The following is a 27,907-nucleotide window of genomic DNA, read 5'->3' as shown; positions in this document are numbered from 1 at the left end:
TGTGAGGGGTGTAGTTTCCAAAATGGGGTCACATGTGGGGGGGTCCATTGTTCTGGCAGTATGGGGGCTTTGTAAACACACGTGGCCTTCAATTCCAGCCAAATTCTCTCTCCAAAAGCCCAATGGCGCTCCTTCTCTTCTGAGCCCTGTAGTGCACCAGCAGAGCACTTTACGTCCACACATGGGGTATTTCCTTTATGTTCACACTGACGAATTGGGGCGGAAATCACACTGAAGATTTCCACCCCAAAATAGTTTTTTTTCTGCTCAGAATTAGCAGCGATTTCACGCGGAAATGCAGGTTTCATGAAGAGGAGGAGTATCAAGAGTGGGAGGAGTTCCAGTGGCCATTTCCACAGACTGATTTTCAGGGGCGTTTCCACTCATTTTTAGTGAAAATTTAGCATTTTTCTCAGAGAGATTATTCACAGACTCTGAATACAGTCACAGAATCAGAAATGAGAATCTCAAAATGGCTGCTGAATAAAAAGTGGGCGGAGAGTGGGCGTAATATATGTATTTTTTTATTCATAAATGCTCCTCTTTTTTTTTTTCATGCGGAAATTACACGCAAATTCCGTGCGGAAATGCTTCTGACTGAAAAAAAAAATTACATTGATCTCTATGGGAGAACGACGCTGATTCCGCCTGAAAGAAAGAACATGTTCTTTCTTCAAGCACAACAGACGTCCTCGTCATAATTCTGCTTGAGGAAATTCCTCAGTGTGAACTGAGGGGCAGAAATTCTGTACAACTCTATGGGGATTTCACTGCTGAATGATTTGGAGAGGAAAAAGCGAGCAGAATTACTCGTGGAAATTCCTCTCCAATTCCTCAGTGTGAACATACTCTAACTCAGAAGAAAAATTGCTACAAATTTTGGGAGGCTTTTTTCTATTACCCCTTGTGAAAATGAAAACTTTGGGGTATGATTAGTATGACCTCATTGCTGTGTCTTCTGGAGCATTGTACCCCTTCTTGTACCTCTGGATCTCTCTTCTTTTCCGTGCCCTCACCCCCTCCTTTTTTGTGTCCCCTCCCCCTGTTCTGTGACCTTGGTCACCGTCTACTGGTCCTAGGAGACTGTTTCTCCACTACAGACTCTATTATATATGTTCATGTTTTGCTGTTGATGCTTTCTGCGCTGTGATATATACAGCTTGCCTATTGTATTGATGCCTTCTCTGTTATTTGACAAAAATAAAATATTGTTTGAATAAAAAAAAAAATAAATAAAAAAAAATTTAACTGCAATAAATAACATTTTTCATGTCCAACTTTAAGAAAATTTGTCAAACACCTGGAGAAATTGTGTTACAAATTTTGGGGGTCTTTTTTTCCCCTTTTACCTCTTATGAAGATGAAACGTATGGGGCAACACCAGCATGTTAGTGTAAAAAAGGAAAACATTTTACACTAACATGCTGGTGTAGACCCCAGGTTTATTTTTTCATAAGGGGTAAAAGGAGAAAAAGCCACCAAACATTTGTAGCGCAATTTCTCCCCATATGTGGCCCTAAACTGTTGCTTCGAAATATGACAGGGCTCCAGAGTGAGAGAGCAAAAGTTAATTTTCATAAGGGTGGACCCGGATGCCTGCATAGCACTTGTCTCCTTCACCAAAAAATACCCTACGGCAGTGTTTCCCAAACAGAGTGCCTCCAGCTGTTGCAAAACTCCCAGCAGGCCTGGACAGTCAATGGCTGTCCGAAAAATACAGGGAGTTCTTATTTTGCAACAGCTGGACGGACGACCAGAGTAATACGGGGAATGGGAGGACTACAGTACCCAGAAAGATTATCAGAATTAGGGTTATTTAGTTTAGAAAAAAGAAGACTTAGGGGCGACCTAATAACTATGTATAAATATATCAGGGGACAGTACAGAGATCTCTCCATGATCTATTTATACCCAGGACTGTATCTATAACAAGGAGGTGACCTAATAATATATATAATATATCAGGACAGTACAGAGATCTCTCCATGATCTATTTATACCCAGGACTGTATCTATAACAAGGAGGTGACCTAATAATATATATAATATATCAGGACAGTACAGAGATCTCTCCATGATCTATTTATACCCAGGACTGTATATATAACAAGGAGGTGACCTAATAATATATATATCAGGACAGTACAGAGATCTCTCCATGATCTATTTATACCCAGGACTGTATCTATAACAAGGAGGTGACCTAGTAATATATATATCAGGACAGTACAGAGATCTCTCCATGATCTATTTATACCCAGGACTGTATATATAACAAGGGGGTGACCTAATAATATATATAATATATCAGGGGACAGTACAGAGATCTCTCCATGATCTATTTATACCCAGGACTGTATCTATAACAAGGAGGTGACCTAATAATATATATATAATATATCAGGACAGTACAGAGATCTCTCCATGATCTATTTATACCCAGGACTGTATCTATAACAAGGAGGTGACCTAATAATATATATATCAGGACAGTACAGAGATCTCTCCATGATCTATTTATACCCAGGACTGTATATATAACAAGGAGGTGACCTAATAATATATATATCAGGACAGTACAGAGATCTCTCCATGATCTATTTATACCCAGGACTGTATCTATAACAAGGAGGAGACCTAATAATATATATAATATATCAGGACAGTACAGAGATCTCTCCCATGGTCTATTTATACCCAGGACTGTATCTATAACAAGGAGGTGACCTAATAATATATATAATATATCAGGACAGTACAGAGATCTCTCCATGATCTATTTATACCCAGGACTGTATCTATAACAAGGGGGCGACCTAATAATATATATAATATATCAGGACAGTACAGAGATCTCTCCATGATCTATTTATACCCAGGACTGTATCTATAACAAGGAGGTGACCTAATAATATATATAATATATCAGGACAGTACAGAGATCTCTCCATGATCTATTTATACCCAGGACTGTATATATAACAAGGGGGCATCCTCTACGTCTAGAGGAAAGAAGGTTTCTACACCAGCACAGACGGGGGTTCTTTACTGTAAGAGCAGTGAGACTGTGGAATTCTCTCCCGGAGGAGGAGGTCATGGTGAACTCTGTAAAAGAATATAAAAGGGGTCTGGATGCATTTTTGGAGAATAATAACATTACAGGTTATGTATATTAGATTTATAGGGACAGAACGTTGATCCAGGGATTTATTTTGATGCCATATTTGGAGTCGGGAAGGAATCTTTACCTCTAGTCTGAGGGTTTTTTGCCTCCTCTGGATCAACGCAGAATGGACTCATTAGGGTTATAGGTTGAACTTGATGGACTCTGCTCTTTTTTCAACCTTATGAACTATGTTTTGGAAACCGTGCTGTACAAGACATTTTTCATTTCTATGGGGTCGTTGTTATAGTGTAGTGTTTTTAGGGTACAGTCACACAGTCGGGTTCACAGCGAGTTTTCTGCTTGAAGTTTGGTGGCAGAAAAATTGCCACAGCTCAAACTTGAAGCTGGAAACTCTCTGTAAACCTGACCGTGTGATTGTAGGGGGCTGGGCAAGCCTTCAGCTGTTGCAAAACTACAACTCCCAGCATGCACGGTCTTTCAGCAGATGCTGTGAGTTGTGGTTTTGCAACAGCTGGAGGCACACGGGTTGGAAAACATTGAGTTAGGAAATAGACCCTAACTGTTTCCCAATCAGTGTGTCTCCAGTTGTTGCAAAACTACAACTCCCAGCATGCCCAGACAGCCACTGCTACCGCTGTCTCCGCCACCAACGCTCGCTGCCACAGCTACTCCCGATCCTCTGTCACACTTGTTCATGCCGCCATTTTGGTTGCTCATTTTTGTACCCTGTGGCAATTTTTTCACTGCCTTCAGGTACCGCTCTGTGGGTCAGATGCAGAGCGCCCGGTCCACAGAGTGTAAGGACGTAATGAGTGATGTATAGTATATACCTATACAGGGTGCAGAGCATCACTACTTACCTCTGCTGGCTGTATAGTCTACAGGGTTGCATAGTGTACCCATGTATACTATACAGGAGCCCAGCAAGAAAAGAGTTAACCCACGCTGCTGCTGAGCAGTTCTGGGTTAAGTCTTTGTGTGCTATCCTGTATATACAGCCGTCTATAGATGACTGTATATACAGGATACAGTAGGCACACGTCAACAATTAGAGGCTCCCTGTTTAGGAACACCCCAGGGGAGAGCGCCAAAAATGTACTAACCTTTTTTCTCTTTCTCATATCAGATACATGAATGAGGAGGACTACGTCAGATTCGGTGGATTGTGACGATGAGCAGCTTTTTCTTTTTTAACTAAGATTTTTTTTTTGCAAGGTGCCGTTTTTTTTTTATAATTGAATTATCGGGCTTAGTAGTGGAAGCTGTCTGGTAGACAGAATCCATTACTAAGCTGGGGCTTAGAGCTAACCCCCAATTATTACCCCATTACCCACCACCACCACAGGGGTGCTGAGAAGAACAAATACCAACAGGCCCGGAGCATCAAAAATGGCGCTCCTGGGCCTAGGCGGTAACAGGCTTGTGTTATTTAGGCTGGGAGGGCCAGTAACAATGGTACTTGCTCACCCTGGTAACATCTGTTGCTGCTTGGTTGGTATCTGGCTAATACTGAAAATAGGGGGAACCACGTTTTTTTTTTTACTTAAAAAAACCGCATAGGGTTCCCCCATATTTTCAGTATCAACCAGATACCAACCAAGTAGCAACAGCCTGACACAAGACATTGTAAGATATTTTTTATTTTAAAAACACTCCCCACAGCCCTTGTTAACTATTTTATTGAAAGAAAAAAAAAACGCTGGTCATCGTCGCAGTCCTCCGCCATCACGTATCCTAAAGAAGATGAAAAGAAAAAGAAATATAGGTTAGTAAATTTTTTGCACTCTCCCCTGGAGAGAGCGCACATAATGCAGCGTGTTCCTAAACAGGGAGCCTCCAATTGTTGCTAAACTACAACTCCCATCATGGAGGCTGTAGTTAAGCAACAGCTGGAGTCTCCCTGTTTGGTAACACACTGCCAGAAAGGCTCTGTTCTCATTATGCAAAATGCATAATGTGAACAGAGTCAGGCCTGGACTGTGTAGCTCCGCCCCCTAATGACATCACTTGGGGGCGGAGCAGTAAAGGTCTCAGGAGTGAGACCCCCTTTCGATCTGTCCCTCTGCCTTTGGACTACTACTCCCATCAGGGGCCAGAGTCTGTCCCATGATGGGAGTAGTTGCAGCAGCGCTGAGGGACGGCACTTGCACATCCCCCCAGACTCTTGGGACAGTTAGGACTACTACTCCCATCATGGACAGACTCCGCCCATAATGGGACTTATAGTACAGGGGCAGATCGCAGCAGGTCATTCTATAGACACACGCTGCGATCCGCATTTATTAGCTGCACAAGCCGGCAGTACATGTGACTCCACTGCGCTCCCCGCCGGCTCCTGTATACACTGTCATAATTCATAATCCCTGCCACCGGGAGATGGGAGCTCTGATTGGTCAATAGCTATCCACCAATCAGAGCTCCCGGCGGCGGGGATTATGAATTATGACAGTGTATACAGGAGCCGGCGGGGAGCGCAGTGGAGTCACATGTGCTGTCGGCTTGTGCAGCTAATAAATGCGGATCGCAGCGTCTCTATAGAATGACCTGCACCTGTACTATAACTCCCATTATGGGCGGAGTCTGTCCATGATGGGAGTAGTAGTCCTAACTGTCCCAAGAGTCTGGGGGGATGTGCAAGTTCAGTCCCTCAGCGCTGCTACAACTACTCCCATCATGTGACTGACTATGTTCCATGATGGGAGTAGTTGTAGTTTAGCAGTGTTGAGGACGGCTCCTGCATCCCCCGGTGTCTCGGTAGAACACTTTCCTACGCGTCCTTTTTGTATTTTTGCAGTTAAAAAAAAATAAATAAATAAAAATGCGGCAAAACAATAAAAACGCACACGATAAATTAGTATCCACCGCACAATACATTCCACAATACACAAATAATACCGAGTCCTTGCTTTTTGCTCTATCAAAAAAGACGCAAAATAACTCACTGCGCAAACAATTGCGCTACAGATAGAAAAGAGAAATCTCCTCCCACTAATAATAAATCCCCTTAGAGCAGTTTGTGGGGGAGGGGCAGAAGACCTTTAGTATCGGGGGAGGGGTTCTCTTGGGGGGTGTTTGGCGCCGTTTGTGTCCGGTAGGTGACGTCCATTAGGAGGATAGCGGGAGAAGAATGTGACATGTGACGTCTTTATGAATTATAACGGATGTTACAGGAATCACAGTCATGTGATCGGATCCTCTTTACCCGTTATGGCGACTCCCGTTAGGATCCGTTACAATAACGGGCGATAAGGGCAAAGGTCAAAGAGAAAAAGCCACATAGTGTGAATGTAGCCTAAGTAATACTCTGCCGGGGGCCGGGTAATACTCTGCAGGGGGCCGAGTAATACTCTGCAGGGGGCCGACTAATACTCTGCAGGGGCCGAGTAATACTCTACAGGGGCCCGAGTAATGCTCTGCAGGGGGGACCGAGTAATGCTCTGCAGGGGGGACCGAGTAATGCTCTGCAGGGGGGACCGAGTAATGCTCTGCAGGGGGGACCGAGTAATGCTCTGCAGGGGGCCCCGACTAATACTCTGCAGGGGGCCCCGACTAATACTCTGCCGGGGGCCCCGACTAATACTCTGCCGGGGGCCCCGACTAATACTCTGCCGGGGGCCCCGACTAATACTCTGCCGGGGGCCCCGACTAATACTCTGCCGGGGGGGCCCCGACTAATACTCTGCCGGGGGGGCCCCGACTAATACTCTGCCGGGGGGGCCCCGACTAATACTCTGCCGGGGGCCCCGACTAATGCTCTGCAGGGGACAAGTAATACTCTGCAGGGGCCTATAGAGCCGGTCTGGAGTCTGCGAGAAGCACAGATCATATCCCCAGAGGCTTATGAGTGGCCTGCTGCAATGCTCTGCGGGGGGGGATTGCTGTAATGATCTGCAGAGGTTCTCTTGGTGTCTGCAAGAAGCATTACAGCACCCCCTCCCCCCGCAGAGCGTTACAGCAACCCCCGCAGAGCGTTACAGCAACCCCCTCCCCCCGCAGAGCGTTACAGCAACCCCCTCCCCCCCGCAGAGCATTACAGCAACCCCTGCAGAGCATTACAAACCCCCCCCCCCCGCAGAGCATTACAACAACAACTCATAAGCCTCTGGGGATATGAATTGTGCTTCTTGCAGACTCCAGACCGGCTCTATAGCCCCCTGCAGAGCATTACTCGGGCCCCCTGCAGAGCATTACTCGGGCCACCTGCAGAGCATTACTCGGGCCCCCTGCAGAGCATTACTCGGGCCACCTGCAGAGTATTACTCGGGCCCCCTGCAGAGCATTACTCGGGCCCCCTGCAGAGTATTACTCGGCCCCCTGCAGAGCATTACTCGGGCCCCCTGCAGAGCATTACTCGGGCCCCCTGCAGAGTATCACTCGGTCCCTGCAGAGTATCACTCGGGCCCCTGCAGAGTATTACTCGGGCCCCCTGCAGAGTATCACTCGGTCCCTGCAGAGTATTACTCGGCCCCCTGCAGAGTATTACTCGGGCCCCTGCAGACTATTACTTGGCCCCCTGCAGACTATTACTTGGCCCCCTGCAGACTATTACTTGGCCCCTGCAGACTATTACTCGGCCCCTGCAGAGTATTACTCGGCCCCTGCAGAGTATTACTCGGCCCCTGCAGACTATTACTCGGTCCCTGCAGACTATTACTTGGCCCCTGCAGACTATTACTTGGCCCCTGCAGAGTATTACTTGGCCCCTGCAGAGTATTACTTGGCCCCCTGCAGACTATTACTTGGCCCCTGCAGACTATTACTTGGCCCCTGCAGACTATTACTTGGCCCCTGCAGAGTATTACTTGGCCCCTGCAGACTATTACTTGGCCCCTGCAGACTATTACTTGGCCCCTGCAGACTATTACTTGGCCCCTGCAGACTATTACTTGGCCCCTGCAGAGTATTACTTGGCCCCTGCAGAGTATTACTCGGCCCCTGCAGACTATTACTCGGCCCCTGCAGAGTATTACTTGGCCCCTGCAGAGTATTACTTGGCCCCTGCAGAGTATTACTTGGCCCCTGCAGAGTATTACTTGGCCCCTGCAGAGTATTACTTGGCCCCTGTAGACTATTACTTGGCCCCTGCAGACTATTACTCGGCCCCTGCAGACTATTACTTGGCCCCTGCAGAGTATTACTTGGCCCCTGCAGAGTATTACTTGGCCCCTGCAGAGTATTACTTGGCCCCTGCAGAGTATTACTTGGCCCCTGTAGACTATTACTTGGCCCCTGCAGACTATTACTCGGCCCCTGCAGAGTATTACTTGGCCCCTGCAGAGTATTACTTGGCCCCTGCAGAGTATTACTTGGTCCCTGCAGACTATTACTTGGCCCCTGCAGAGTATTACTTGGCCCCTGCAGACTATTACTTGGCCCCCTGCAGAGTATTACTCGGCCCCTGCAGACTATCACCTCCCCCGATACTAAAGGTTCTGTCTTCTCACCAGCAAATCACTCATAACCGCCAAATCTATTGTTCTTCTACAGACTCCACACTGGCTCCGCCTACTCCAGTCTAGTCACATGGCTGGTCACATGGTCATGACATCATCGCAGGTCCTGTAAGCACACGGCTCCTCTACAGATACAGGTATGTGTGTTCTCTCCCTGTCAGGATTCTCTTACGTCCCTCCAGTAGCACAGATGGTATATTCCTCCCCCCGCACATTGGTATGACCCATGCATTGTACTGACAATAAAACCTTACAAGGGTTAATCGCACCCCCTCCCCTATATAGAGGCCGATCCCCTCATCCTGTGCACAATGTTCAGAACACTGGAGCCCCAGAGAAGCCCTATAAAGGTGACTCCGCCCCCAGACATCTTCTCCTCTCTCTGGGGGAGGGGACAGACATTGATCTATAGATAAAATATAGTAAAATGATACATTAACCCTTCATCTCCCACATCCTATAAATCTTCCCATCTCCTCCGGCTCTGGTGTCCAAGGTGATAGATTAGTCGCCATCCATGAGTCTCATGATAGATTCTACCAGACGTGGCCCCCGTGGATGTGATTCCAGGATCCTGTGGAGTCGCCGTCCTGTTGTGTCCTCCAGCGTGTTCTCTGCTATATTGCTGGGTCATGTGATTGGTCGTCCATTCCCGCCTTATGCTCCTCCCCCCCTTGTTTCCCTTCACCCTCTATCCTCCCTTTTCCTTCTCTTTTCTTTACATTTACCTTCTTGTCTTTCTTTTCGTGTTCTCGGTGTTTGTTCTTCTGTATTTGATTTTTTGCCGCCAAAGATTCTGAAAGATTTTCTGGTAAATTTCCGAGGACGTCATCATAGAGGAGAACTCATCCGAAATCATTGTGACTATAATGTCTCCTCAGATGTTTCCCCAGATTATCTCCAGGAAATGGATTTTATTTCTCCATAGAATCTGGTGCGGTTTATCATCGTCTCCTCTTCTTCCCTTCAGGTTTCTCCAATCCAGGATCCTCTGCTGATATCTTCTATATAAGAGAATTCTCCTGGATGACCCATCAACCATGGAGAGAGACAGGAACAAGATGGCCGACAGGATCATAAACCTCACCCTACAGATACTCTTCCGGCTTACTGGAGAGGTGAGGGATTCTGGGAGTGATGTCACATGACCTCATTCTTATCTATGTAATAACAGATGGATATGACTGGAGAGGTGAGGGATTCTGGGAGTGATGTCACATGACCTCATTCTTATCTATGTAATAACAGATGGATATGACTGGAGAGGTGAGGGATTCTGGGAGTGATGTCACATGACCTCATTCTTATCGATGTAATAACAGATGGATATGACTGGAGAGGTGAGGGATTCTGGGAGTGATGTACCATGACCTCATTCTTATCTATGTAATAACAGATGGATATGACTGGAGAGGTGAGGGATTCTGGGAGTGATGTCACATGACCTCATTCTTATCTGTATAATAACAGATGGATATGACTGGAGAGGTGAGGGGTTCTGGGAGTGATGTCACATGACCTCATTCTTATCTATGTAATAACAGATGGATATGACTGGAGAGGTGAGGGATTCTGGGAGTGATGTCACATGACCTCATTCTTATCTATGTAATAACAGATGGATATGACTGGAGAGGTGAGGGGTTCTGGGAGTGATGTCACATGACCTCATTCTTATCTATGTAATAACAGATGGATATGACTGGAGAGGTGAGGGATTCTGGGAGTGATGTCACATGACCTCATTCTTATCTATGTAATAACAGATGGATATGACTGGAGAGCTGAGGGATTCTGGGAGTGATGTCACATATTCTCATTCTTATCTATGTAATAACAGATGGATATGACTGGAGAGGTGAGGGATTCTGGGAGTGATATCACATGACCTCATTCTTATCGATGTAATAACAGATGGATATGACTGGAGAGGTGAGGGATTCTGGGAGTGATGTCACATGACCTCATTCTTATCTATGTAATAACAGATGGATATGACTGGAGAGGTGAGGGATTCTGGGAGTGATGTCACATGACCTCATTCTTATCTATGTAATAACAGATGGATATGACTGGAGAGGTGAGGGGTTCTGGGAGTGATGTCACATGACCTCATTCTTATCTATGTAATAACAGATGGATATGACCGGAGAGGTGAGGGGTTCTGGGAGTGATGTCACATGACCTCATTCTTATCTATGGAATAACAGATGGATATGACTGGAGAGGTGAGGGATTCTTGGAGTGATGTCACATGACCTCATTCTTATCTATGTAATAACAGATGGATATTACTGGAGAGGTGAGGGATTCTGGGAGTGATGTCACATGACCTCATTCTTATCTATGTAATAACAGATGGATATGACTGGAGAGGTGAGGGATTCTGGGAGGGATGTCACATGACCTCATTCTTATCTATGTAATAACAGATGGATATGACCAGAGAGGTGAGGGATTCTGGGAGTGATGTCACATGACCTCATTCTTATCTATGTAATAACAGATGGATATGACTGGAGAGGTGAGGGATTCTGGGAGTGATGTCACATGACCTCATTCTTATCTATGTAATAACAGATGGATATGACTGGAGAGGTGAGGGATTCTGGGAGTGATGTCACATGACCTCATTCTTATCTATGTAATAACAGATGGATATGACTGGAGAGGTGAGGGATTCTGGGAGTGATGTCACATGACCTCATTCTTATCGATGTAATAACAGATGGATATGACTGGAGAGGTGAGGGATTCTGGGAGTGATGTACCATGACCTCATTCTTATCTATGTAATAACAGATGGATATGACTGGAGAGGTGAGGGATTCTGGGAGTGATGTCACATGACCTCATTCTTATCTGTATAATAACAGATGGATATGACTGGAGAGGTGAGGGGTTCTGGGAGTGATGTCACATGACCTCATTCTTATCTATGTAATAACAGATGGATATGACTGGAGAGGTGAGGGATTCTGGGAGTGATGTCACATGACCTCATTCTTATCTATGTAATAACAGATGGATATGACTGGAGAGGTGAGGGGTTCTGGGAGTGATGTCACATGACCTCATTCTTATCTATGTAATAACAGATGGATATGACTGGAGAGGTGAGGGATTCTGGGAGTGATGTCACATGACCTCATTCTTATCTATGTAATAACAGATGGATATGACTGGAGAGCTGAGGGATTCTGGGAGTGATGTCACATATTCTCATTCTTATCTATGTAATAACAGATGGATATGACTGGAGAGGTGAGGGATTCTGGGAGTGATGTCACATGACCTCATTCTTATCGATGTAATAACAGATGGATATGACTGGAGAGGTGAGGGATTCTGGGAGTGATGTCACATGACCTCATTCTTATCTATGTAATAACAGATGGATATGACTGGAGAGGTGAGGGATTCTGGGAGTGATGTCACATGACCTCATTCTTATCTATGTAATAACAGATGGATATGACTGGAGAGGTGAGGGGTTCTGGGAGTGATGTCACATGACCTCATTCTTATCTATGTAATAACAGATGGATATGACCGGAGAGGTGAGGGGTTCTGGGAGTGATGTCACATGACCTCATTCTTATCTATGGAATAACAGATGGATATGACTGGAGAGGTGAGGGATTCTTGGAGTGATGTCACATGACCTCATTCTTATCTATGTAATAACAGATGGATATTACTGGAGAGGTGAGGGATTCTGGGAGTGATGTCACATGACCTCATTCTTATCTATGTAATAACAGATGGATATGACTGGAGAGGTGAGGGATTCTGGGAGGGATGTCACATGACCTCATTCTTATCTATGTAATAACAGATGGATATGACCAGAGAGGTGAGGGATTCTGGGAGTGATGTCACATGACCTCATTCTTATCTATGTAATAACAGATGGATATGACTGGAGAGGTGAGGGATTCTGGGAGTGATGTCACATGACCTCATTCTTATCTATGTAATAACAGATGGATATGACTGGAGAGGTGAGGGATTCTGGGAGTGATGTCACATGACCTCATTCTTATCTATGTAATAACAGATGGATATGACTGGAGAGGTGAAGGATTCTGGGAGTGATGTCACATGACCTCATTCTTATCAATGTAATAACAGATGGATATGACTGGAGAGGTGAGGGATTCTGGGAGTGATGTCACATGACCTCATTCTTATCTATGTAATAACATATGGATATGACTGGAGAGGTGAGGGATTCTGGGAGTGATGTCACATGACCTCATTCTTATCTATGTAATAACAGATGGATATGACTGGAGAGGTGAGGGGTTCTGGGAGTGATGTCACATGACCTCATTCTTATCTATGGAATAACAGATGGATATGACTGGAGAGGTGAGGGATTCTGGGAGTGATGTCACATGACCTCATTCTTATCTATGTAATAACAGATGGATATGACTGGAGAGGTGAGGGATTCTGGGAGTGATGTCACATGACCTCATTCTTATCTATGTAATAACAGATGGATATGACTGGAGAGCTGAGGGATTCTGGGAGTGATGTCACATATTCTCATTCTTATCGATGTAATAACAGATGGATATGACTGGAGAGGTGAGGGATTCTGGGAGTGATGTCACATGACCTCATTCTTATCTATGTAATAACAGATGGATATGACTGGAGAGGTGAGGGATTCTGGGAGTGATGTCACATGACCTCATTCTTATCTATGTAATAACAGATGGATATGACTGGAGAGGGAGGGGTTCTGGGAGTGATGTCACATGACCTCATTCTTATCTATGTAATAACAGATGGATATGACCGGAGAGGTGAGGGGTTCTGGGAGTGATGTCACATGACCTCATTCTTATCTATGGAATAACAGATGGATATGACTGGAGAGGTGAGGGATTCTTGGAGTGATGTCACATGACCTCATTCTTATCTATGTAATAACAGATGGATATTACTGGAGAGGTGAGGGATTCTGGGAGTGATGTCACATGACCTCATTCTTATCTATGTAATAACAGATGGATATGACTGGAGAGGTGAGGGATTCTGGGAGGGATGTCACATGACCTCATTCTTATCTATGTAATAACAGATGGATATGACCAGAGAGGTGAGGGATTCTGGGAGTGATGTCACATGACCTCATTCTTATCTATGTAATAACAGATGGATATGACTGGAGAGGTGAGGGATTCTGGGAGTGATGTCACATGACCTCATTCTTATCTATGTAATAACAGAAGGATATGACTGGAGAGGTGAGGGATTCTGGGAGTGATGTCACATGACCTCATTCTTATTTATGTAATAACAGATGGATATGACTGGAGAGGTGAGGGATTCTGGGAGTGATGTCACATGACCTCATTCTTATCGATGTAATAACAGATGGATATGACTGGAGAGGTGAGGGATTCTGGGAGTGATGTCACATGACCTCATTCTTATCTATGTAATAACAGATGGATATGACTGGAGAGGTGAGGGATTCTGGGAATGTATGTAGTGATATTAATGTGTCTCTACATACACAGGATTACACAGTAGTGAAGAAGTCCTCTAGTGGGCGCTGTCAGGCTCCTGTGTGTGAAGGATGGGGAAGAACCCTGAGCCCAATCCCGGGGCCCCCACCTCACTCCCTGATACATGAGGAAATGGACGAACAGAAGATCCGAGAACTCATCAACAAGATGATGGAGCTGCTGACTGGAGAGGTGACCCTGCTGGGACATTATACAGTAATGGAGGGGTCTGGTGATGACTGGAGAGGTGACACTGCTGGGACATTATACAGTAATGGAGGGGTCTGGTGATGACTGGAGAGGTGACACTGCTGGGACATTATACAGTAATGGAGGGGTCTGGTGATGACTGGAGAGGTGACACTGCTGGGACATTATACAGTAATGGAGGGGTCTGGTGATGACTGGAGAGGTGACACTGCTGGGAATGCTGGGACATTATACAGTAACACCACTGGAGGGGTCGGGGTGATGACTGTATCATTATGTGTCAGGTTCCTATAAGGTGTCAGGACATGGCGGTCTATTTCTCCATGGAGGAGTGGGAGTATGTAGAAGGACACAAGGATCAGTACAAGGATCAGGTCATGATGGAGGATCAGCAGCCCCTCACATCACCAGGTAATAGACATGACTATATACACACGTCCTCTCATTATTTGTATGTACAGTATGAATTCAGTCTCTGTATGTGTTCCCTACAGTCAGATCCAGTAAGAGAACAGCACCAGAGAGGTGTCCCCGTCCTCTTGATGAGCAGAATATGGAGGTCATTACTACAGGGAAAAATCTGATCTTTATTAATGCTACAGACATAAAGGAAGAAGAGACGGATGTGAGCGGTGATGAGCAGTATAAGGAGGACAAGGACATTCCTACAGGGAAAGGTCTGACTTATATAAATGCTACAGACATAAAGGAAGAAGAAGAGACAAATGTGAGCGGTGATGAGCAGTATAAGGAGGACAAGGACATTCCTACAGGGAAAGGTCTGACTTATATAAATGCTACAGACATAAAGGAAGAAGAGACAGATGTGAGCGGTGATGAGCAGTATATGGAGGACAAGGACAGTCCTATAGGAAAAGATCTGATCTATATGAATGCTTCAGACCTAAAGGAAGAAAAAGAGACAAATGTGAGCAGTGATGAGCAGTATAAGGAGAACATTCCTACAGGTAACCGCCCAAGTGAGTAGTAACCACTAAATACAGAGAAGGGTCACAGATTCTATTCAGTCACCGGTTGCAATAATATTTTCGGGAAGTATTGGTGTAACTAGAATCTCCAGGGTAAATACTATCCCCCACCCCCCCTCTATAGTGACTCTATAGCAGTCGACTTGATCCCATCCCCACTACATAGTGACTGAATAATACCGCCATACTGTTTATGAATGTCCTATGTCCTATACATAACCGCAGGCATCGCAGCAGGTCCTGGATGCTGATCGCAGCCAGGGACCCGCCGGTAATGGCGGACATCGGCGATCGCGCGGATGCCCACCATTAACCCCTCAGATGCCGTGATCAATACAGATCATGGCATCTGCAGCATTGCGGACACTAAAAGGGATGATCGGATCGTTCGCAGCGCTGCCGCGGTGATCCGATCATCCAGAACGGCGCACGGAGGTCCCCTCACCTGCCTCTGCTGCCTTCCACGGGTCTTCTGTTCTGGTCTGCGATCGAGTAGACCATAGCAGAAGATGACCGATAACACTGATCAGTGCTCTGCCCTATGCATAGCACTGAACAGTATTAGCAATCAAATGATTGCTATAAATAGTCTGCTCTGGGGACTATTAAAGTGTAAAAATAAAAGTAAAAAAAAGTATTTAAAGAAACTAAAATAAAATGTGAAAAATCCCCTCCCCCAATAAAAACGTAACTTGTCCCATTTTCCCTATTTCACCCCCAAAAAGTGTAAAAAAAAAAATATATATATATATTTTATATACATATTTGGTATCGCCGCGTGCGTAAATATCCAAACTATTAAAATAAAATGTTAATGATACTGTACGCTGAACAGCGTGTACGTAAAAAAAAAAGTCCAAAATAGCTGCTTTTTTATAACATTTTATTCCCCCAAAAAATTATAAAAAATTTATTTAAGTTTTATATAAGCAAATATGGTATTAAAGGGGGTAATCCAGGCCAAAACTTTTTTATATATCAACTGGCTCCGGAAAGTTAAACAGATTTGTAAATTACTTCTATTAAAAAATCTTAATCCTTCCAATAGTTATTAGCTTCTGAAGTTGAGTTGTTGTTTTCTGTCTAACTGCTCTCTGATTACTCACGTCCCGGGAGCTGTGCAGTTCCTATGGGGATATTCTCCCATCATGCACAGCTCCCGGGACGTGACATCATCATTGAGCAGTTAGACAGAAAACTTCAGAAGCTAATAACTATTGGAAGGATTAAGATTTTTTAATAGAAGTAATTTACAAATCTGTTTAACTTTCTGGAGCCAGTTGATATATAAAAAAAAAGTTTTTGCCTGGAATACCCCCTTAATAAAAAGTACAGATCACGGTGCAAAATTGAGCCCTCATACCGCCACTTATATGGAAAAATGAAAAAGTTATAGGCCTTCAAAATAGGGGGATTTTAAACGTACTAATTTGGTTAAAAAGTTTGCGATTTTCTTTTAAGCGCAACAGTAATAGAAAAGTATGTTATGATGGGTATCATTTTAATCCCAAAGAATAAAGAACACGTCATTTTTACTGTAAATTGTACGGCGTGAAAAGGAAATTTGCAAAATTGCGGTTTTCTTTTTAATTTCCCCACACATAGTACTTTTTTGGTTGCGCCATACATTTTATGGTAAAGTGAGTGATTGCATTACAACGGACAACTGGTCGCGCAAAAAACAAGTCCTCATACTAGTCTGTGGATGAAAATATGAGTTATGATTTTTTTAAGGTGAGGAGGAAAAAACGAAAATGTCCAAAAGGGCTGAGTCCTTAAGGGGTTAAAGGGGTACTTTAGAGCCAGAGGCAGAGATTGTGAAGTAGTGGCCAGTAGTGATGTTACAACCACTGGAATCTGGCTTTTGTTTAGAACGGGGGGTGCTGCAGGAGATCCTGGGGGCTCCAGCAGCCGGACCCCCGCGATCAGACATCTTATCCCCCATCCTTAGGATAAGAGATAAGATGTCTAGCAGTAGAGTACCCCTTTATATCACTTCATTCTTTCCCTCTGATACGGAAATGTTCCGGTTTGGGTCACCTGTGTGGGTCCAAATGGAGGTATAGGTGCGGCTGGTGAGCTGTGAGCCAAAATCATTAAAAATAAAGGTTCCTCTTTTAACTTGGTTCCAGGAAAATTTCACTAACTTTATTAGGACATAAGTCTTTCTATACACATTAATAGACAAAAGACAAAAATGTGATACTGTCTGCCTAGACAGGATAGGGGATAGGTTATAGATCGCGGGGGTCCGACCCTTGGGACTCCCCGCGATCTCCTGAACGGGACCCTGGCAGTCTGCCTAAATCGGCCGTTCCGACCCCTACAGGATGCCGTTTCCGACACACCACCTCCATGTATTTCTATGGGATACATGGAGGGGGAGTGTCGGCCGCCGCTCCATGCAGGGTCGGTCCGTCCCCTTCAAGCAGACTGTCAGGGCTCCGTTCAGGAGATCGCTGGGAGTCCCAAGGGTCGGACCCCCGTGATCTATAACGTATCCCCTATCCTTTGCCGTAATTCTCTGGCTGGCATGAGGATTATAAAGGGGGCAGTTTGGATGACTGCTCCATTATAACCTGTGGGGTCAGGTGGATTGGGGGGCACGGTCATTTGGTCCCTGACCGGGCCCCATAGCAGTGATTTTCCCTGAGGCTGTGTCCACATGATTGTTAAAGACGGGTGTCCCTGCTCCTTGTAAGGCAGTGGTGTCAAACTGTGGCCCTCCAGATGTTGCAAAACATCAACTCACGGGTGTGCTGGGAGTTGAAGTTTTGCAACATCTGGAGGGCCACAGTTTGACACCACTGTTGTATGGCTGCTCCGCTATCATAGCAACTATCTTTCTTCAGTTTTGCAGTAAATCTTATTTAAAAATGAAGGGTGGATTTACAAAGTACTATTGCTTAGAAATACAAAAATGTCCTGGGTTGTTCAGGGGTTAATAATGATAATAAAATCTGTGTTATTCTCTGCAGATTCTTGTAGCAGGAGATCAGAGGAGAATCTTCTATCTTCAGATTATAAAGCAGATGATGATATCACACAAGATACATATGAAGAACATTCCATTATCCCAGATACACCCTCAGCCCTTCACAGCCAAGATCTGTCATCTCATCCTTATATACAGGTCCTGTCTTCTCAGTCATCACAGAAAGGTCACAGAAGGGGTGTTGGACACCAACGAGCTCATACAGGAAAGAAACCATATTCATGCTCAGAATGTGGGAAATGTGTTACTTCTAAATCAAGTCTTGTTAAACATCAGAGAATACACACAGGGGAGAAGCCATTTGCATGTTCACAGTGTGGAAAATGTTTCACTCAGAAATCATATCTTGTTGAACATCAAAGAACTCACACAGGGGAGAAGCCATTTTCATGTTCAGAATGTGGGAAATGTTTTCCTTTTAAATCAGGTCTTGTACATCAAAGAACTCACACTGGAGAGAAGCCATTTTCATGTCCAGAATGTGGGAAATGTTTTACTAATCAATCAAGTCTTATTCAACATCAAAGAACTCACACTGGAGAGAAGCCATTTTCATGTCCAGAATGTGGGAAATGTGTTACTAATCAATCACATCTTATTCAACATCAAAGAACTCACACTGGAGAGAAGCCATTTTCATGTCCAGAATGTGGGAAATGTTTTACTAATCAATCAAGTCGTCTTCAACATCAAAGAACTCACACTGGAGAGAAGCCATTTTTATGTCCAGAATGTGGGAAATGTTTTATTGATCAATCAAGTCTTATTCTACATCAAAGAACTCACACTGGAGAGAAGCCGTTTTCATGTGCAGAATGTGGGAAATGTTTTACTCAGAAATCAGGTCTTATTCAACATCAAAGAACTCACACAGGGGAGTAGCCATTTTCATGTGCATAATGTGGGAAATGTTATACTGTGAAATCAAATCTTGTAAAAACATCAAAGAACTCACACAGGGAAGAAGCCATTTTTCATGTGCAGAATGTGGGAAATGTTTTACTGATAAATCAAGTCTTATTCAACATCAAAGAACTCACACAGGGAAGAAGCCATTTTTCATGTGCAGAATGTGGGAAATGTTTTACTGATAAATCAAGTCTTATTCAACATCAAAGAACTCACACAGGGGAGAAGCCATTTTCTGTTTCAATAGTTTTTATTGAATATTTTTTGACAATCTAAAAGAACAATGCAAGTCCCTTGCAGGGGACTAAGTAGAAGTCAAGCAAGTATATAAACAGGTAAACATACAAGTAAAAAAAATCAAAAGAACCTAAGAACAAAGGTGGAATAAGTTGACTTGTACAATTGCAAGAATATATGGCAATGTGTCTTTGAACTCTAATGGGCTAGTCATATAGGAATAGCGAGCGTTGACCCACTACAGGGTTTGAGTGTCAAGAGTTTAGTTACTCTTCGTGGCATGTAAACAGTCTACATCCTGATATCTATCTCAGTAGGAAATGATGGGAGCGGTAATGGAGGGTAAAGGAACAGGTAGGGGTAGGAGGGTGTAGGGGTAAGAGGTGTAAGGAGTCAGGAGAAGGTGTTGAAAGGATAGGCAGGTAGGAGAAGGGGGGGGGGGGGTGGAGGATCGTAGAAAAGGACCCGCAAAGGGAATGTAAGTGATCTCAGCAGGTTATATAGTACCAGTAGCCTGTGTTGTGGAAGACCACCTATTCCATCGCTTGTGAAATATGAGCCGTTACCATAGGCGATGATGCGTTCATATGTGTAGGTGGTATTTACTTTATTAATGACCATGTCTATAGATGGGGTGTTGGGTGATTTCCTAATGCTGGTAAGTGAAATTTTCATCACAATTAGGATAATACATATTAAGTCTCTCTGGGGTCTAGGTATATCAGATAAATCGAGAAACAATAAAATCTGTTGTGGGGTCCAGGCCCTCTCCTCCCCTAAAACCTCATTCAAGAGCTGTTTGCAGGCGAGCCAGTAGGCTTTAATGGAGGGATATTCCCACAAAATGTGTAACAATGTGCCCCTCTGTCCACAATCACGCCAACATAGTCCAGTGATTTCTGAGTAGATGTGGGACAGGCGCTCAGGAGTGTAGTACCACCTCAATATGGTCTTCATAGCAGATTCAACATGTGAAACACATTGAAAGGCTCTATGTATATTCTGGAAAGCCGCTCACCATTGGGATTCAAAGATAGATTTGCCCAGCTCGTTTTCCCAGGAACGAAAGGGGTGTGATTTGCGAAATTGGGAAGTATGGGATACATTAGAATATAAGGGGCGAAGGCCCTTTAGGTTGCTAGAGAGAAAAATGTAAGAGGGTTTATGTAACTGGATGGAAGATGGTGGAGTATGAAGTAAGAAATGACGCAAGCGCAGAAACTTGTAGACGTCAGAGTGAGAAATAGAAAAGGTAGAGTGCAATTCTGAAAAGGGTAGTAGGGTTTCAGATAAATAAAGTTGGTGGAGATGTGTTAGCCCACTGTGAATCCATGGGACCAGCCATATGTCAGGGCTCATGCTTTGTATAAGAGATATGGGAATGAGAGTTTTGTCCGTGGTTGTGTCCACTAGAGAGAGGTTTGTTACCCATGCCTTAAATGAGGCCGCCACAATAGCGTTGGAAGAGGGGGCGGTGTGTGGAGACCAGTATGGCAGAAAAAGAACGTCTTTAAGTAAGTATGGGGAAACCAAGGAGTTTTCTATATGGACCCAAGCAGTAGTCAAATCTTCCTTGCACCAACCTCTCAACATCCCCACCAGGGCGGCAAGATAATAACACCACAAATCTGGTGCTCCAAGTCCTCCCATGTCTCTGTACTTAGTCAATATGGATGCGGCCAATTTGGGCCTGTTGCCTGACCACACAAAGGATGACAAAAGGGCTTGGGCCTTAGAAAAGAAGGATTTAGGAACAGCAATCGGGAGGGTTCTAAAGAGATGGAGGAAGCGGGTAGAAGAAGCATTTTAAAGGCTGCTACTCTGCCTGTCCAAGATATGTCGATAGAGCTTAGTCTGTCCACTTCAACGCCGATGGTCTGTAGGAAAGGTTCATAGTTATTGGAGTATAGTAGGTTATGAGGGTATGTTAGTTTGATTCCTAGATATTTAACACTAGTGGTTTGCCAATCAAAGGGATGCACGTTTTTAAGGGTATCTACCAGGGCGGGGTGAAGGTTTAGAGGAAGGGCCTGAGTTTTAGTGGCATTAAGGTGGTAATAGGAAAGCTGACAAAAGTGAAGTATGGAGGTCATGGCAGCCGGCACAGATACAGAGGGATCAGTAAGTGATAAAATAATATCATCTGCATATAATGAGATGAGGTGATGTTGTCCTGCAATGGAGACTGCAGAGATTTGGAGTCTCCCTGCCTCAGCGCCTGCGCCAATGGCTCCCGACATAGAATGAATATAATGGGTGAAAGGGGGCACCCCTATCTGGTTCCATTGGTGATACCAAAGGCTTCCGCAAGGATGCCATTCACAAAGACCTTGGCAGAGGGTTCGGTATACAGCGATGTGATCGCACTATAAATGGTTCCACTAAATCTCAGGTGCCGGTGGACCGAGACGACGAACAGCCAGCGGAGCCGGTCGAATGCCTTCTCGGCATCAAGAGCTAGGATCAAAGCAGAGGTTTTATGGGTTTCAACATGGTGTAAAACATGTAGAAGGTGGCGGGTATTGTCCGTAGCTTGACAGCCTGGGACAAACCCTGCTAGATCAGGGTGGATCAAACTGGGGAGAAATTTGGTGAGCCTGTTGGCTATGAGTTTTGCAAAAATCTTTAGGTCTTGGTTAAGTAATGATATTGTCAATGTACTAGCAAAATGTATATCGGCACCACTTTAACTGCAGTGAGATCCCGGCAAGGACTCAATCTGTACGCTCAGCACACCTGGACAATTAAACCCCTTGAAAGACTTCAACTTCAGTAGTGCTCACTCCACAAAGTATGAGAACAAAGCAATCATTCGGAACGAAGAAGAAGAAAAGGGAGCACATACCAGAGATGTTGAAATGCAGTATTCGGCTTTATTTCATCTTGCTGGGGTCAAAACGGTGCAGGGTAGAAGGGAGGGCGGACGAGTTGAGGGGGAACTACAGGCAACGGTCCGTGTCACGCTGGTCTGCACTTCATCAGGCCCTACGTCACTGAACTAGAGTGAGTGTTTTATACATCACGGGAGGTAACATGGACAAACAGTGACGTTTACATGGATCAGGATCGGGAGGGATACAATGACAAACAAAAGGTAAGAATACAAAAACTAAGTGATGATAAAAACAAAACATCGTGTCTGCGAGTATCGTACAATGCAACATAATATCTTTCTATATGAAAACTCCCATTTCGTTGTACTCATTAAGGCCCAAAGGGCCCGTTGCATTAGTACGGAAAATCCATCTGGATTCCTGTAATAATAAACGTTGATGCATGTCTCCGCCATTTGGAGAGTGTTCAATTCTCTCCAGAACCATAAATTTGAAAGCTCTTGGGTTATTCTCATGTTCAGAACACATGTGTTGAATGAATCTAGTACAGCCTTTTTTGGTTACTAGGGACCGTATGTGTTCTCTAATTCTTTGATACAAAGGTCTTTTTGTTTTTCCTATGTAGTATCTCCCACATAAACATATGAGGGCATATACCACATAGGATGTTTTACATGTGGCAAACTGTTTGAATTTAACCCTTGTGCCTCCCAAATGCATTTCATTAAATTTTTAGTTAAAATCGCAAACCGAACAATTTCCACATGTGAACAGACCTTTAGGTTTTGATGTAGATAACCAATCTTTTTGAATTCTGCCTTTGTTTTTTCTTCTTTTCAAATAATCATGAATGGTTCAGTTTTTTCTGTAATTTACAATCGGTTTAATTTCTGTAAAATTTTTCAAATCTTGGTCACGTTGTAACATTGGCCAATTTTTGAAAATAGCGTTTTTTACAATGTTGTTAATTGGTGAATTTTTAAATGTTAATACTGTCATATTAAGTTTTTCTTTTTTACTTTTCTGAGTAAATTGTTACGAGGAATTTTATTCACTTTTTTCATTGCATTAGATATAATTTCAGGTGAGTAGCCTCTATCAATTAATCGTTCACCCAGTTCTTGAGCTTGCTGTTCGATCTGTATTTATGCGTTTTAATCAGATTAACTGGCATGCTATCTTTAACAGTTTTAGGGTGAGATGAATGATAAGAATTGAATTTTTTGAATTAGGTTTCCTGTACCCAGAAGTGTGAATGGTAGTATTTTTTATTTCGATTTTGGTATCCAAATATTCAAGTGATAAACCTCCGAACTGAAAAGAGAACCACATGTTCACCTTTATTATTGCTGTTGAGATAGTCGACAAATAAAGAAAAATTTTCCTGGGAATCATCCCAGATAACAAAAATGTCATCGACAAATCCCAACAGCGATTTTATTTTTGACACAAACGGATTATTAACAGTGAAAATGTAATCTTTTTCCAGCATCGCTAAAAAGATGTTTGCATAGGAACAAGAGATGGGTGTACCCATCGCCGTTCCTTGCGTTTTGGCATACCATTGACCTTCATATTGGAAGTAGTTCTTCAAAATTAATTTTGCAGATTCCAATACAAAATCGATAAATTCACTGGATTTGTCTGAGCAATCCAAGAATTCTCTGAGAGCCTGCACACCCGCATCATGTGGGATACGAGTGTACAGGCTCTCAACGCCTATGAATGCCAGAGAAAAACCCTCTTGCCAACAGAAATCGCGAAGGGAAGTAATAAGATCACCAGTGTCACGGAGGTAAGTAGGGGTAAGTTTTAGTAAAGGAGAAATCAACCAGTCCACATAGCTAGACAGGAACTGGGTAGGGGCCCCAATACCCGCCACTATGGGACGACAGGGAGGAGGGACAATGCCTTTGTTGACTTTTGGTAATAAATACCATTTTTTTTGGATCGGATCAGATGGAATAAGTTTTTCTGCTGTTTTTTCGGTCGATTTGAAATTTCTTGTATATTTTTGCAGATGTGATCTCATAATTTGTTCATAATCGTTAAAGTGGGATCTGTTTTTAATTTGTTATATACCATGACATTGCCTGTAGTTCCCCCTGAACTCGTCCGCCCTCCCTTCTACCCTGCACCGTTTTGACCCCAGCAAGATGAAATAAAGCCGAATACTGCATTTCAACATCTCTGGTATGTGCTCCCTTTTCTTCATCTTCGTTCTGATTAAGTAATGATATTGGCCTGTAATTTTGAGGGGCCAATGGTGATTTGCCCGGTTTAGGAAGGGTGATAATCAGGGCCTGAACATTTTCCTTGGGAAAAGAGCCTTTGAGCATAGCTGAATCATAGAACAGTTGCAAATGGGGAATCAGAGCATCTTTGAATGTTTTATAATAGAGGTTGAGAAACCCGTCAGGGCCCAGGGCCTTTTGTGAGGGGGAAGAGAGAATCACTTTTTGAATCTCATCAGGGGTAATGGCGCTGTTTAATGTTGTGAGGTGTGGGAGGTTGAGAGAAGAGAGGAAAGAATGGATAGCGTCAGGGAGATTGAGAGGGTCAGGAGTTGTCACCCAGGTTATATAGTGAGGAATAGAAGTCCTGGAAGCCGTTAGCTATGTCTTTGGGAGTATAGAGGGATTTAACAGAGGAAGGGTGAACGAGCTGGGCAATACGGGAGCGAGCATGAGTAACTTTTAGTCTATTGGCCAGCAAGGCCCCCGCTTTATCATTTTGTGAATAATATTGCACTTTGATGCCCCTAAGATTTTTATCATAAGAGAATAGCAATAAACTCCTGAGTTCCTGTCTAGCAGAGACCAGTTGGGCAGATGTAGAGGGGGCTGTCTTGTTAAATTGCTCCAGACTTTTTAATCTGGACAACACATCTGAGAGCTGTTTGTCTCTCTCTCGCTTACAAATTGCACCATATTTTATAAAGAATCTCCTCATATTGGCCTTATGTCAGTTCCAGATTTTGGCTGGTTCCATGTCTGGGGAGACATTAGCCAGAAAGTAATTCGTTAGATCCTTTTTCAAAGACTGGACATGTTTCGGATGAGAAAGTAAGGACTCGCTCTCCACAAGTATGCGGGAGCCTGGGAAAAGGTTTCACTTAGGGAGATAGTGATAACGGCATGATGCGAACATTTGATCAGCTCTATAGTAGATCTACTCAGAGAATCTAATGCAGTCCGGTCTATCCAAAACATGTCCAGTCTCAAGTATGTATGTGGGTGATGGAGTTGTGAGTATAATCCCTTTCATTGGAATGCAGTACCCGCCACGCATCATACAGGTCTGATGAGCCCATTAGTGGAGCCAGAGGTGAAACTGAAAGGCAATGTGAGGTAGTGGTGTCCAAAGATGGGTCAGCAACTAAGTTAAAGTCCCCACAAACAATCATATGTCCAACTTTGTTTAAAGTCTAGTTTAAGGCTACGCCTCAAAAAGCGCTGTTGACCAACGTTGGGGGCGTATAGCGCTAAAATGGTTTAAGGTACATTGTTAATGGAGCACGTAAGGAGTACATATCTACCAGCAGGGTCAGTAATAACATTAGTAGTGGAAAAGGCTACTGTGTTTCTGACCGCAATTAGGACCCCTCGGGACTTCGATGTAAAGTGTGAGTGGAACACATTAGGGAATGCTTTGTGTTTCAGCCTATGTGCGTCTGTACTAAGAAGATGCATCTCATGTGCGCATATAATGTCTCCCCCCAAGGCCAAGGATTCTTTCCAAAGGAAGGCTCTTTTTGTGCGGACTGTTAAGACCGTTTATATTCAGACTAAGTATTTTAAGAACCATAAATCAGTGCCAAGGAAGATATAACATAGCTATACGTCAGAAAGTTGGAGGACCTGATGCGTCTCCCAGCCAGCACGCACAGGTCACATATTAAAGGGGCAACACCTAATGGACACTTGGTAGTATTTCCACCTAGAAGAACAGGTAACAGGACAAACAACAAAAAACTGACACAAATCAAAGTAAGAGAAATAGTAACAAAATAAATAAAGGAATAATCGTGGCACCAGCCACAAGGCACGGGTGGGGCGAATGTTCATGCCGAAGCCAAACAAGTAGGAAGGACATCAGCTCAGGTGTGCAACGGAGATGTAATTAGCACATAAGTCACCTTACTGTGTCCCAATCTTCTTGGGATTTGTGGGAAGTTCCTTGCGGGGATTTCTTTGGTCTTTCCATGGGGATGCTCCAGCGGTGCAGAAGGTCTTTACCTTCCTCCAGATTCCAGACCACCGAGACTTGGTTGTCCTTGCAGATGAGAAGGCGTACCGGGAATCCCCATCTATACTGGATCTTCTTTTGTCTGAGGGCAGAGGTAATCGGAAGCAGGTTCCCACGTAGTTGTAGAGTGGCAGCAGACAAGTCCGCATATAAGGAGAGATGGTGGTACGGGGCTGGCAAGCCATCATTTTTGCGGGCTAGCTCCATGAGGCGTTCTTTAGTAGAGGAAAAATGGATCCGGGCCAGCACATCCCGGGGCACGGAATCATCTAAATGATGTGGCTTCGGTACCTGGTGAGCCCGATCTATCTCCAATTTCGTGGGTGAGCAGGAGGGTTACACCGTTTCCAGCAGAGTGCGGACTTATTGCATGATGCCCGCAGGCGGGACAGATTCAGGGATACCCCTGATTTTCACATTGTTCCTGCGGTTGCGGTCCTCCAGATCGGCTACTTTGGCTTTGAGGGCCTCAATTTCCTCCTCCGCCGTAGTTTGTAGATAAATAAGCGTATTATGAGAATCAGCAAATTTGCCGAACTTGTGTTCAATGTGGTTTACTCTGCTGCCCAAATTATCCACCGTAGCTGAGAGAGGAGATATCATGGCCTGCATATCCTTCCTGAAGGACCTCTGGAGCACCAACAGCATGTCTCTCATAGCAGTGTCCGTGAGAGATTCATTATGTACCGGCAAGGAGCTCAGTGCCTCAGTATCCTCTAGGGGAAGCGTGGCATCCAATCCCCACTCCGGGTTTGGGGAGTTCGCTGCAGGCTTCCGGATGGTGAGGGCGGAAAGCCAGTGGAGGGAGGACCGCAAGTGGCAGGTATGTACTCACGGGTTTGGTGGTCGGTTGGCGGGACACCCTTCTCCTGCGATCGCGCGTCTGCTGATCTGTACGGAGGTGTTGGGAGCCGTAGTCTCGCAGCATCGGGTCTGAGGAAGCACGTCTGAGAGGTAAGGCCAGGGCCTGAGCAGCAGGGAGAGAGCGCGCGTGTTCCCAGTCGCAGGTTTCATCAGCGCCTTCTTGAAAGGCGGCCGGCGCTCTGGAGAAATAGAATTTGCTGAGCGTTCCTTGGAGAGCTTGCCTCTTTTTCTTCCCTCTCATGTTCTCCAGGTGTTCCCACATCTGATTGTGATGGATAGGTGTCTGTGCACGCAGTGTAGCCGCTTTACCGAGCAAGATGAAGCAGGAGCTCAGCTAATGCGCGACCATACAACAAGGCAGCCAGGCCACGCCCCCCAGGAGAAGCCATTTTCATGTGCAGAATGTGGGAAATGTTATACTGTGAAATCAAATCTTGTTAAACATCAAAGAACTCACACAGGGGAGAAGCCATTTTCATGTTCTAAACGTGGGAAATGTTTTACTCAGCAATCACA

The 27,907-nt window shown here is 44.4% G+C and overlaps 2 protein-coding genes across 2 annotated transcripts in view; one reads left to right on the top strand and one right to left on the bottom strand.

Moving 5' to 3' along the window:
- LOC130298277 (uncharacterized) overlaps positions 1-22,330 on the top strand; it is a 73,683-nt gene extending 51,353 nt beyond the window's left edge. The window contains 4 exon segments of the mRNA XM_056551206.1: positions 14,154-14,297; positions 14,600-14,726; positions 14,810-15,295; positions 18,283-22,330. Coding sequence (XP_056407181.1) covers positions 14,154-14,297; positions 14,600-14,726; positions 14,810-15,295; positions 18,283-19,484 — 1,959 coding nt within the window. The 3' untranslated portion in view covers positions 19,485-22,330.
- The window catches only part of LOC130298252 (zinc finger protein 850-like), a 411,906-nt gene that overhangs the window by 286,779 nt on the left and 97,220 nt on the right, over positions 1-27,907 (bottom strand). The gene's annotated exons all lie outside the window — the stretch shown is intronic.

The sequence above is a fragment of the Hyla sarda genome (genome assembly GCF_029499605.1).
Source record: "Hyla sarda isolate aHylSar1 chromosome 1 unlocalized genomic scaffold, aHylSar1.hap1 SUPER_1_unloc_7, whole genome shotgun sequence".
NCBI lineage: Eukaryota > Metazoa > Chordata > Amphibia > Anura > Hylidae > Hyla > Hyla sarda.
The sequence above is the reverse complement of the archived record's forward strand: the minus strand, read 5'-3'. Positions and strand labels throughout refer to the sequence as shown.